Source organism: Carcharodon carcharias, chromosome 2 (genome assembly GCF_017639515.1).
Source record: "Carcharodon carcharias isolate sCarCar2 chromosome 2, sCarCar2.pri, whole genome shotgun sequence".
NCBI classification, from domain to species: domain Eukaryota; kingdom Metazoa; phylum Chordata; class Chondrichthyes; order Lamniformes; family Lamnidae; genus Carcharodon; species Carcharodon carcharias.
This window is the reverse complement of record NC_054468.1, coordinates 114287809-114300701: the sequence shown is the minus strand read 5'-3', so window position 1 is coordinate 114300701 and position 12893 is coordinate 114287809. Positions and strand designations below refer to the sequence as shown.

The 12893-nt window shown below is 42.3% G+C and overlaps 1 protein-coding gene across 5 annotated transcripts in view; it reads right to left on the bottom strand.

Annotated features, from left to right (window-relative positions):
- LOC121290931 (1-phosphatidylinositol 4,5-bisphosphate phosphodiesterase beta-1) overlaps positions 1-12893 on the bottom strand; it is an 802698-nt gene that overhangs the window by 101348 nt on the left and 688457 nt on the right. For all 5 annotated transcript variants that reach the window (XR_005945906.1, XR_005945910.1, XM_041211986.1 and 2 more), the window contains 2 exons: positions 1278-1410; positions 1066-1119 (listed from right to left, as the gene is read on the bottom strand). Coding sequence is in view for 3 of the 5 variants with exons in the window: in XM_041211986.1 (XP_041067920.1) it covers positions 1066-1119; positions 1278-1410 (187 nt within the window). In the remaining 2 variants the exon portion in view is untranslated. The remainder of the gene's footprint in view (positions 1-1065; positions 1120-1277; positions 1411-12893) is intronic.

The following is a 12893-nucleotide window of genomic DNA, read 5'->3' as shown; positions in this document are numbered from 1 at the left end:
CAAGTATGAAGTTAGCATGTGATTTAATTTTGTTTTTAGACAATTTGCACACATCTGAACTGCCTACAGAATTTTGGAATCCTAGTGATTTTATTGTTATCTGATTGGACACCTTGGAGTACTGCTCAGCATAATACTTTTGCTTTTTAAAAATCTAATTTGCTTTTGTATAACTCAAAAAGGCAGAAAATTCATTTATAGTCAAACATTCTGTCCTCGTCTGCCTCAATATTCTGGACGATTTTTAAACAAGAGTCAGAGGCCTTGAAATGGCGCTGAGTGACAAATGCACCTTTCTTTCCGATTCCTTTTGCTGGCTGCTTTAACAGAGGTGCTAAGCAAGTTAACGCATGCTGTTGAAATGACAAAGGGATGCATTAAAGTGTTTGAATGGTAAAGGCACTCTGTAATTTGGTTTAAGGGGGTAGAAACGAACCAAATGAAGATTGCTCTGTAATCAGTCAGAAATGAGGCGTTTAGTTTGCTTGTAGAAACCGTGACAAGAACGTGCTTGGTAAAACTTTTCTTATTTACTTATAAGCAAATGATGCAGTGAGGTAAATTGTATAGATAGCATCAATGCTCCATTTATGTGCAAGTTCACTATATAAAAAAAATGATATATAACTTGTCCTTTTCCCCTCTGAAGAAAGATAGATTTTCTAAGCCTTTTTTTTTAGCAGGATAACATTCTTTTAAATGTGAACATTCCAAACTGTGGTTCTCTGATACTGATTATTAATATTGTGTATGTATATATGGCATACATACACATATATATATATTTAGCAATTGCACCATTTGTATGTTTGTTAAATGATAATTAAAAGTCATGTAACAATCATAGGTTTTTAGATGGCAAGATTTCATTCTCATGTCAGGACCTTTTCAGTTGAATCTGTACTATTTTGTACGCTTATGTGTAAACTTAAAAAAAATTCATCCTAGATCTTATAATGTACTGTACACGTATATCATTCTTATTTCACCTCTACAATTTCTCTGATTTTAACATTTGGGATAATTTTAAGTCCTTGTGTCACACCGAATTTGTTAACATCTTACCTGACAAGACGCTTTGTATGAGATCTTCTGCTTTGCCAGCTGTTTTGACTGCAGCTAATGCACAACGCGAAAGATTTTGGATTAATAACATGACTAGTAAATACTATGACTAGTAAATGACTAGTAATAACATGATTAGTAAATGACTGCAAAAACTTATTTGTTCACTTCCTTTCTTTAAACAAAAATCCATTAAGCATAAACTCACTTACCTGGTGCAGGTTGAACATGGGTGACTTGGGTGCAGGGTTTGGATGTTTGACCAGATGGATGACTCACACCATTCTCTGTTGGAGCTGTCTTCGGATCATTATTAGGCTCTGTGGGAATGTCACGAGGTTCAGCCTGAGAGAAAGACAGGGACAGATTATTCACCCTTGAGAATGAAGAAGTTCACCAATCCCATTGAAAACTATCACTGTGGTACATTAACAAGTCTATTCTCCCTTTGCCTAAAATATCTGCAGGTTGGTTGCTGATTAATGGCCCAATTTATTGACAGAAGTTCAAAAACAAAATTCTACAATTGCTGCTGCATAATACTAGTGCTCGATACTACCCAGGTACATACAAATGGAGGGTGTTAATTGGAACCAAGTTTTCAAAAATTCACCTCAAATAAAGCAGTCATCGCCATCAGAACATTTTAAGAGAAACAGTACCTCTGTTTTGCTGCAAAGTGAGTAAACATAATTGTGATGTCCAATTTTTCGAAGCATGTTTTCAACATTCTATCCAGTCTGCTCTCTCCTCTATGCGTTCTGTTTGTAGTTTGGCAGTCAGCATCAGATTATTCTTGTGAACGCCAAATCTGCAGTTGCTCTCTCTCTCTCAGGCACACACACACACACACACACACACACTCACTTCAATTTTCCCCTTGAAAACTCCTACACTCCGTAGGCAATTCAGACTCTGTGATGGTCAAACTCTGATGACCAGTTGCCATGGCATCTGATTGAGTGGTCCTGTGCGCTTCAGCTTGGATTTGTTCTTCAGGCAGCTTTCCTTTCACTCCTTGATGGTAATTACAGCGAATCAGCAGGAAAATAAAATCCTTTCATGGCATTACCTAGTCCCACCAGCGCGAGAACTCTTGCTCAAATTATATGGACAGGAACATCTCAGATAAATTTGTCATTTTATGATTCATGACTGAATGATTAATTATATATTTACCAGCGATTAATGGCAATGCAATTTTTATATGCTTTGTAAAGAGAAAAGGGCAGCTTATGACTTTCATTTTTCAGTCCATTCTATGTCCCTTCTTCCTGAGGTTTACCTTATTTTTCTGAAATATAAATTTGGTGTCTGGAACAAAGCAATACCAGCTGACATAATTTAGAAATAATTATTACATTTTTAAAGCATATTTTCATTTCCAGGAAAGCACAACTGTCTTAACAAATTATTTTTTCCAACTGCATCAGTCTTTACATTCTCAATAGTTTGAAAACCTTCTCCAAAATGATTTTCTTTTCGTGTAGAAAGGTGTGGGCAGAAGGGTCGAGAATCTGAGGATGGCAATAAAGATGATTGGCAAAAGAAGTAATGGCGACATGAGGGCGATCTTTTTTAAGCAGAGCTGTTAGGATCTGGAATGCATTGAGAGTGAGGTGGAGGCAGATTTAATCGTCAACTTCAAAAAGGAAATGGACAAGCATCTGATGAGAAAAAGAAATTGCCGGGCAACAGGGAAAGGGTAGGGGAGCAGGACCAACGGAGTTGCTCTCGCAGAGAGCCAGCATAGACATGATGAGCTGAATGGCCTCCTTCTCTGTTGTAACTATTCTATGATTCTATATTGCCGCTGTGATCTTTCCCCTGGCTTGCTTGCAACAGTGTCCTGATGATTAAGTTCCAAGTCCTGGAGACTCTAGGGCAATCCTGGAGCATTTGCAACTCCAGCTGATGCTCTGGAGTTGGTCGTTACAATATAAACCTTACTCTTGGTCTGTACTTGGCCATTTGCATAATGCAGATTAAAAAAAAAAACACCGTTGCATCACTTCTAATCCTTGATTGGATCACCTACAATGTAATAATATCTGCCAGAAAATAGACCACGATAAAATATGTGCCTTTGTTGAGTAAAGAATAAACAAGAAAGGGAAAACAGAAAGAATTGCATTTACTTAGCAGTTTTCACAACCACTAAATGTCCCAAAGTACCTTCCCGCCAATGGGCTGGATTTTCCAGCCCTGCTCACCAGCTGGATCTTCCGGTCCTGCTGAAGTCAACGGAATTTTGGCTAGCTTGCCGCATCTGCCACACCGGAGCTGGAAAATCCCGGACAATGTAGTACATTTTTTGGGGTGTAGTCACTGTTGTAATGTAGGAAACACAGCAGCCTATTTGTGCACAGCAAACTCCCACACACAGCAATGTAATAGTGACCATATAACCTGTTTTTGTCATGTCGATTGAGGGGTAAATATTGACCAGGAGTCCGTGGAGTGCTCTTCTTCGAAATAATGCCATGGGCTCTTTTACATTCACCCAAGAGGGCTGACAGGACCTTCGTTTGATGTCTCATCAGGAAGACAGCACGTCTGAAAGTCCAGCAGTCAGCCAGTGCTACACCGGAGTGACTCCTCTGTTCAAGTCCTGGAGTTCAAGTTGAACCCACGACCTTCTGACTCAGAGGCATGAGTGCCACCCAAGGAACCATGTTGACACACGAATGCTCAGAACAATCAGTGAAGATATACAATAAGCCACACTCTCAAAAACAATGATCTCGCCACGCACCCAAAGATGTAGCCTGGGATACTCACTAACTTTTGGTTGAACTTTGCCACCCCCAGCGTTGACCAGCCTGCTGGCTGCTCACCGTCACCCGGGTTTCGATCTAGCTTGACGCTGGGCATCTTTTGACGCTGCTCAGCATCAGTTGGCATTGCCTACACGTCCTTTATCAAAATGGGGAAATTTTGAAGTGTTTTTGCAGTCTCTTTTCAAAAGCTCTGAGTCACCGAAATTCTTCAGTTATCATTAGAGCCACTGAGTCATGTCTCCTGGCAACCACAGGAATTAGTGCTTCTAGCCAATCACTTATCACAGCCTGAAGAGGTTTTCACTGGGCATTTGAGACGGCTATAAAAGCAGGCACAGTCAAACCCATCCAAAAAAAAGTATGTTTAAGCTTAAGTTACGTTCATATGTGTGAACGCGTGCATGGAATCTTGCCTTCCTCAGCGTTAAATTCATGAGAAGGAGCGATAATGGCTTACCCACTTGTCTTGTGAATTCAGCCAACAGTACACCAACAAAATAAAAAAAAAAACGCTGGACAAAACTCAGCAGCTCTGACAGCATCTGTAGAGAGAGAAACAGAGTTAATGTTTTGAGTTGAATATGACTCTTTCCAAAGAAGTCATGTTGAACTCAAAACATTGGGCGGGATTTTCTGGCCCTGTCATTGGTGGACATCATCATGGGCAGGATGGAAAAATGTGGAGAGCTGTTGAATTTCCTTCCCTAAAAGACATTAGTGAAGCAGATGGGTTTTTATGACAATCAGCAATGGCTTCATGATCACCATCAGACTCTTAATTCCAAATTTTTATTGAATTCAAATTTCACCATATGCTGTGGTGGGATTTGAGTCCTGGTCCCAGAACATTAACTTGGGTCTCTGGAATATTAGTCCATATTAGATTAATACAACAACCTACCTCTGTGAGTGTGAGTACTGTTACTAAAGTTTGGCAAGTAAGAAAGTCAAAAGATCAAGACAGTCTTACCCAGAATTCACAGCCACAGTGAAAGGTCCCAATCAGACCTACAGAACCTATAATATTCATATAAGTCTTTCCTGACTCCCCAAACCATTTCTGCTATCAACAAGGTACAAGTCAGGAGTGTTGTGGAATACTCCCACTTGTTTGGATGAGTGCAGTCCCAACTCTCAAGAAGCTTGACACCATCCAGGACAAAGCAGCCTGCTTGACTGGCACCCCATCCACCACCTTAAACATTCACTCCCTCCACCACCAATGCACAGTGGCAACAGGGTGTGCCATCTACAAGATGCACCGCACCAACTCACCAAGGCTCCTTCAACAGCACATTCCAAACCCACGACCTCTACCACATAGAAGCACAAGGGTAGCAGATAGATGGGAACACCACCACCTGTATGTTCCCCCCCAAGCCACACACCATTCTGACTTGGAAATATATCGCCGTTCCTTCATTGTCACTAGGTCAAAATTCTGGAACTCCCTCCCTAACAGCACTGTGGATGAACCTACACCTTATGGACTGCAGTGATTCAAGGAGATGGCTCACCACCACCTTCGCAAAGGCAATTAGGGATGGGTAATAAAAGCTGGCCTTGCCAGTGATGCTCACATCCTATGAACGCGTTTAAAAAAAACATTCTTACCTCCGTAACATTCGCCTAGTCTTGATTCTCTGTGTGAGAAATTGCCACCAAGTATAGGAGGAAAGGGGGGAAATTATGAGAAAACCAATTTATAGAAAGGTCATTTACAAGTGACTGGATCGGATGCTGACACTGAAGTGGGTGTGGGTGGCGGGAGAGCATTCCACTTGGCAGATGCCATTCCTCACCTAAACATAGCCCCATTGATAACTAAGGCTGATATGGGTGCAATTTTCAGGCAGGCCTGTCGGTGATTGAGCTTCAGGTGAATGACTGGTTAAAAACACAACTTGGAGTCCTACACTGGTTGTTTTACCCAGATTGCTAACTTTAGGTTAAAAATGAGTGGGACATGTAAACTGTGAATGTTCTGCCCAAATGTACCAGGCATTGAATGGCTTTGCTAGTGATCTCTAAACGGACTGCTCAAGGCTATTCAGAAAAAAGCCAAAGAATTTTTCTAACAAATGTTTGTGCAGTGAGGCAGAGCTTGACCTGATAGCTCTTGACATGGTTCACCCAGTTCTGGTGATGGACAATTAAACCAAGTTTGCACCAGGTATGCTCAACGCCGTGCTCCTTGGACTCGAGGGACTTGGATGGTGACATCTTGCCTCCACCTTCATTTGTCAAGTTTCATTCAAGGTCAGGATGTCAATGCAATTGAAGACAAGAAGGCTGAGGATTGCAAGTGCCTTGTCCACACACGAATGGGCATTCTGGAGGGAAATGTGGATGGGGCGCTGATTGTTGATTGAGTGGCAGCATGAGGTGGCCAGTAGATGATGGAATAAGCGGTACAACAAGGAGGCAAGATTGTACCCAGTGGGGACCTTGGGCAACACAGTTGGGAAGAGAGCGGCAGTTATGGTTCCCGTCCGTCAATGCCTCTATCGGCACCCTGGAGAGGACAAAAAGAGGAACAGATGTGGGCTCAATAAAGGATGATTCATGCCTGGATAGGCAGCCTGAGTAGAAAGGCTGAGAAGTTTGGCAGACTGCTTTGGAGAGGGGACAAAGTTCTCAAGAGGAGGGAAATGAAATGTGGTCTGCTTGAGCAAAGGAAAGGTTGCAGGGGGGCTGGAGAGGGGGGTGTGCATGGGGTTGGGGGAGCACGGTTGGTGGGGAGATAGAGCCAGAGAGGAGGAAAAAGAGCAGATGGAAATAATGGGCTCTTTTTGAGAGCAACACTCAAAATTTGCACGTGAATGAACACAGAGGGAATTTAAGCAATTAGAATAGACACATCTTGGTCATAAACAGAGACCATTCCCCTTGCTCCAGCTGCCTTGTATTGTATATAGATCAAAACCTTGTGCTTGAATAAATTACAATAACATGTTACGATATCTGATTAGCCAACTATTAGCTCACAGGTGCAAAGGTTTACTGGATCAACAACCTTACCAAACACTAAAGCACTCCACAAAGCAAGGCTCACAAATTAGTCTTTCTTTCAAAAAAAGTGAATTGCCCTCTGGTTAAGAATTGTGAATGGGACAGGCCTGGTTCCTGTTCTGCAACATTGCACTTTGGCATGTGGTCTAAAACACGTGATAAACATCTCACTTACACATGTCAGGGCCCAACAATAAGTAACAGCCATTCGCTGACTCATTCCTCAGGGCAATGCCTTGACTAATCAGGGTCAAGCTGCCTGGTTTAAATTTCAAACAATGCTAGGCAGTTAACTGTCAGTCACCAACAGTGGTGCATTCTCCATGGCAACGTTGCTTGCAAACCAATCAGCACTCTGTCACATACATTATAAATTGTTGTTTTCCCCTTACATTGGTATTCTTGCGAGTGTCCTGACAAGTGCAAGACAAGAAGCTTAGGCATGTCTGTTTTATCAGCAATACTCAAGTTTTTCTTGTTCATTCACAGAATGTGGGCATCGCTGACAAGGTTATCCCTAATTGCCATGGAGAACATGCCAGTGAGCCACCTTCTGAACAACTCAGGCGTTTGCTAGGCCATTTTGAGGGCCATTAAGAGTCAACCACTTTACTGTGGATCTGGAGCCATGTGTAGGCCAGACCTAGTAAGGGTGGCAGATTTCCTTCCTTAAAGAACATTATTGAAGCGGGTGGGTTTTTAACAGCAGTAATCCAGAATCACATGGTCACCTCAGACAAGCATTTTGTTTCAGATTTACTTAATTAACTGAATTTAAACTCCCCTGTTGCCACAGTGGGATTTGAACTCAAATCACCAGATCATTCGTCCAGGTGTCAGGATTGCTAGCCCAATGGCATAACCGTGAGGTGACCATTCCTGTCAGTAATGCCTGACAAAATTGCCTGACCCAATGGGTCCCCGAAGTCAGACAGGGTGTAAAATGGGCATGAGATCTAAATTCTACCCCACTGAGAAGGGAACAGACCATACTAGATCTGGTGAAGAATAACAAGCTAGAATTAGTTAGCAAGCTGTCGGTAAGCGAATGCCTTGCAAATAATGACAACAATGTGGCTGAATTTAATATTAACTTCAAGAGGGAATTTCAAACCAAGAGTTTAAATTCAAGTAAGGCAGATTCCAAAGGGATCATGCATGAATTGACCACAGTACACTGGGTGGAGCCGTTAATGGGTAACTCCAGTTAGTTATAGGTACGCAATGTATTTGGCACAATACAAAACCGTACATAAACCCAAAAGATGAAGGATCCACTTGTGTAGTTAAGCAACCACAATCAACAAATGAAGCGAGAGACAATGTTGAACTCAATGAAAAGACTTGCACAACTGGAAGGAAAAACAGCAATCCAGAAGGCTGGAAAAAACTATGGCTAGGGTTTTACAGCCCCTCCCACCGGTGGGATATTATGGTCCCGCCGAACTGAATAGAGATTTAAATGACTCACCGCATCAAACGGGGGGAGACACATCGTGAGGGGGCCGTAAAATCCTGGCCTAAGAAAAAGAACAATGGCCATGCAAGGCAGGGCCAAGTAAAAAAGGTGCAAGAAGGAATATTAAAACTATCTTGCAAGGGATATTAAAGCTAACAGCAGATGATCTCATAAATATATTAACATAGAAGTAGAAGCAGGAGTAGGCCACTCGGCCCCCTGGAGCCTGTTCCACCATTCAGTAAGGTCATGGCTGATTGTCTACCTCAACTGCACTTTCCCTCTGACCCCCACATCCCTTGATTCTCTTAGTGCCCAGTCTTATAGATATCAGTCTTGAATAGGCTCAATGACTGAATGTCTACAGCTTCTGGGGTCAGGATTTCCAAAGATTCACAACCCTCTGACTAAAGAAATTTCCTTCAGTCCCTAATGGCTGATTCCTTATTTTGAGACTATGACCCTTAGTTCTAGACTCTCCAGCCAGGAGAAACAGCCTCTCGGAATCCATCCTTCTAGTCCGAATTTTATAGGCTTCAATGCTCTTCATTTTTCTAAGCTCCAGAGAATGTAGGCCCTTTCTATGTCCTCACAGGGCAGCCCTCTATTCCCAGAACGAATTTATACTAAGAGACCGCTAAAGAGGAAAATGGACCCATTTACACAGATGCAGGCAAGTCTATAATGGACAATTAAGCAATTGCAGAATTGTTAAATGAATACTTTTTATCTGCTTTCAGTGTCGATTGGGGACAGGTTACTATAGGTACAAAGGAATCTGGAAAAAAAAATCAATGGAAGGAACTCAGTGGATTTAATAGAAGTTAAAAAAAAAGTAATGGAGAAAATGATAAAGCTTGTGGTCGATAAATCTCTGGGACCTAATAGTTTTCACCCCAGAATATTATAAGAAATAAGTGGGAAAATTGCAGATGCATTAGTCATAATTTTGCAAAGCTTTTGAGAATCCAGAATTGTGCCTTTGGTTTGTAAAATTGCAAATGTCACGCCATTATTTAAGAAGGGAAGGAGAGAGAAACCAGGTAACTAAAGGTCGGCCAATTTAACATCTTCTCTGTGGATGTTACTGGAATCGATCAGCAGAGACAGAACGTCTGAGCACTAGGAGCAGTATTAGCTGAGCAGAGAGAGTCCACATTGGTGAAAGGTAAGTTATGTTTGTCTAATGGAGCTGAACTTTCTGAGGCCACTCGAATGGGAGATAGGGGAGTGCCTACGGATGCTCTCTGTATGGGTTTCCAGAAGGTTTTTGATAAAATTCCATGCCTGACAATGAAAAGCATATGAAATTGGACGTAGCTTTGTGCCATGATTGATTACGAGGTAGAATGCAGAAATTAAGGGTAAATGGCATGTTCTCAGGTTGGTGCAATTTCACAAGTGGTATCCCGCAGGGATCTGTCATGGGGTTTCAGCTTTTGGCCACTCATATTAATGGTCCGGCTGAAAGATTAGAGGGTAGAATTTTCAAGTTTCAGGTGATTCTAAATTAGAAGGGACAATCAGTTGGATGGCTGGGATTAGACAGTTACAAAGGTACAGAGACAGACTAAAGGAGTGCGAAAAGCTATTGCAGGTGGAGGTCAATATGGGGAAGGATGTGATCTGACAAATAAACCTTTCATCATGGCTAAGGGGTGAAGAGATGTGGAGGAGCAAACAGATTTAAGTGCTCATGTCCACAAATCGCTAAAAGCACAGAAACAAAAATTAATTTGAAGAGTTAATGGGATGTTGGCTTTTATCTTAAGGGGGTTCAATCCAAAGTTAAGGAAGTGATGCTTCAGTTGTACACAACCTTGGTTAGTCTCCCATCTGGAGCACTGTGTTCAATATTGGAGATTGAGCCTCAGGACAGATAAATTGGCTGTGGATTGGCCAGAATGTTAACTTGAAAAGGTTAGATTATGAGGTTAAGCTTGGTTCATTCTGTTTTGAATTTACAAGGTAGAGAGCTGACTAATCAATGTCCTGAAAATAACAAAGGGATTCGATAGGTTAGATAGAGAAAAACTATTTATTCTCGTGGGGAAATCCAGAACAAGGGGCCACAATCTCAAAATTAGGGTTAGGAGTGAAATCAGGAAGCACTTTTTTACCCAGACAGTCTTTGACCAACTTTTGTTTCTGTGCCTCTCTATACTCCTGTGTAAAACCAGAGAACTAAAAAATATTTACAAAATGGCTTTTAAATGCATTTGTGTAAGTTCAACGTAGGCCCTTGTGTCTTCTCCATGACGATCCTTAATCCCAATGTTGTACTGGTGTGAATACAAATGAGCACAATAAGGCGGAAGTGATGGAGAAAGGGGTGTCTGATACCATTACACCACAACAAAATTATGGCAGAAGTGGGATGGGCACTAAAGTGAGCAGAGGTGTCTGTCCCATTTCCTGCTGCCAATTAGGGGCCACAGGAGGCTCTTTTTTTTTTAAACCACCTGTGTACTATCTACAAGATGCAGCAACTCGCCATGGCTCCTTTGGCAGCACCTTCTGAACCCGTGCCATCTATCAACTAAAAGTTTAAGGGCACCAGGTTCAGGGGAACACCGGCACCTGGAAGTTCCCCTCCCAGGCACACACCATCCTGATTTAGAACTATATCGCTGTCCCTTCACTGTTGCTGGGTCAAAATTCTGGAACCTACTTGCCAAACAGTGCTGTTAATGCACCGACACCACACAGACTGCAGTAATTCAAGAAAGCGGCACACCGCCACCCTCTCAAGGGCAGTTAGGGATGGGTGATAAATGCTGGCCTAGCCAGCGATGTTTACATCTCATGAATGAATACTAATTTAAAAAAGGCCTGGAGCTGAATGATCAGGAGCTTTAGCTGGCCTCAGCCACGTGCAACAATGATTCACCAAATGAGTGACCAAGTGACACAAGTTCACAGAGACACCCTTTATTCCAAAGCATGTGGTACATGCGCTTTTTCATTCCGTGATGTACCTGGACAATAGGTTAGGGGAATGGCAGTGTAATTCCTCATGGGACAAGTACCAAAGCTTCTTGCTTCAGAATTGAAGAACCATAAAATGAAGCAGAATATCAACAATTTTTAACAATCATGCAACATCTTCAAATTCCTCTTCACCAACTGGCAAAATTGAGCAAACCTGCTTATTTCTTTTTTTCTGCACAGAAAACACACATAAAAGACCCAAAAGTTAATTACATGAAACCTCATGATGTGCTTAAAGCAGACCTATTGAGGTAACAGATTTACTCTTGCAAGAAAATTCACTCCACAACTATTACCTTACCTAGAATTTGCAGCACAGATATAGGCCACTCAAGCCAACTAGTCTACGCTACTGTTTATACTCCACACGAGCCTCCTCTCACCCTATTCAGTTTCGTATTCAGCAAATTGTTCAATTCCTTTCCAGCTCATGTGCTAATCTAGCTTTAATGCATTGTACTATTTGCTACAACTGTTCCATGTAGTAGCCTATAAGCAGGCTTTGGGTAATGAAGATCCTCCTAGGAGAGAATTCTCTCCCCATTGGGGGTGTTGTGTGGGGGCGGGCGCGGGGCTGATCGGTACCCCAGATCGGCTGGGCGCTACCATTTTACGTGGGTGGGCCAATTAAGGCCCGCCCAGCGTGACGCCCGCCCGGAAGCGCTGAGCGCTCCATGTCCGTGCCTGAGTTTGGAGAGCGCTCTTTCGCACATGATTAGTTTTAAGTTTAAACAGTCTAATAAAGTGTTGTAAAAATTTTTATGACATGTCCCCTCATATGAAACTGTCACATGAGCTGCACATTAATTTTAATAAAAATCTTTCCGAAAATTTTAAACCCATCACGAAACCTCCTCCCGCCTGTGGATGTGGTTCCAGGAAAAATGCGAAGGCCGCCTGGGCTCTTCGCCTGCCCCCCCAGCCAACCTTAAGGTTGGACTTGCAGCTCAGCTGTTTGCCTTAATTGCTTTATACCAGGCCTTAATAGGCCTTTGACAGTTCGGCGGGCACGCAGCCTGCCAAACTGAAAATCTAAATGATACGCGGTGATGTTGGGACGGACGCCCGATGTCACCCTATGTCATTTTACGCCTTGGTGAGCGGGCCCCGCCCCCACTCACCAAGCCGAAGATTCAGCCCCTGAATCCATTATTGGATTTATGATTAACTAATTATATTTATGATTCCTCGTTTTAGACTCCCCGCAAGTTGAAACACGTTCTCTATCAAATCTGTTTGAAATTTTAAAGATCCCATTAGGTGACCCCTGAGCCTTCTCCCTTCCAAAGAGAAGAGCCACAGCCTTTTCAGTCTTTCTTGATAGCTATAATCTCTCCGTTTTGATAGCATACCTGCAAATCTTTTTCCTTCACCTTCTCTTGTGTATCTTTTTGTAATACAGAATCCAGAACTGTGCACAGTACTCCAAATGTGATTTGATGAAGGTTCTACACAAGTTTAAAATAATCTCCCTGCTTTTTAATTCTATTCTTCTAGAAAGTAACCCCATACAGAGGGTAAAGAACCTGCTGCCAAGTCACTAGTGAAAGGCATAAGTCAAGACATCCTTCAATAGCCCAAGGTGA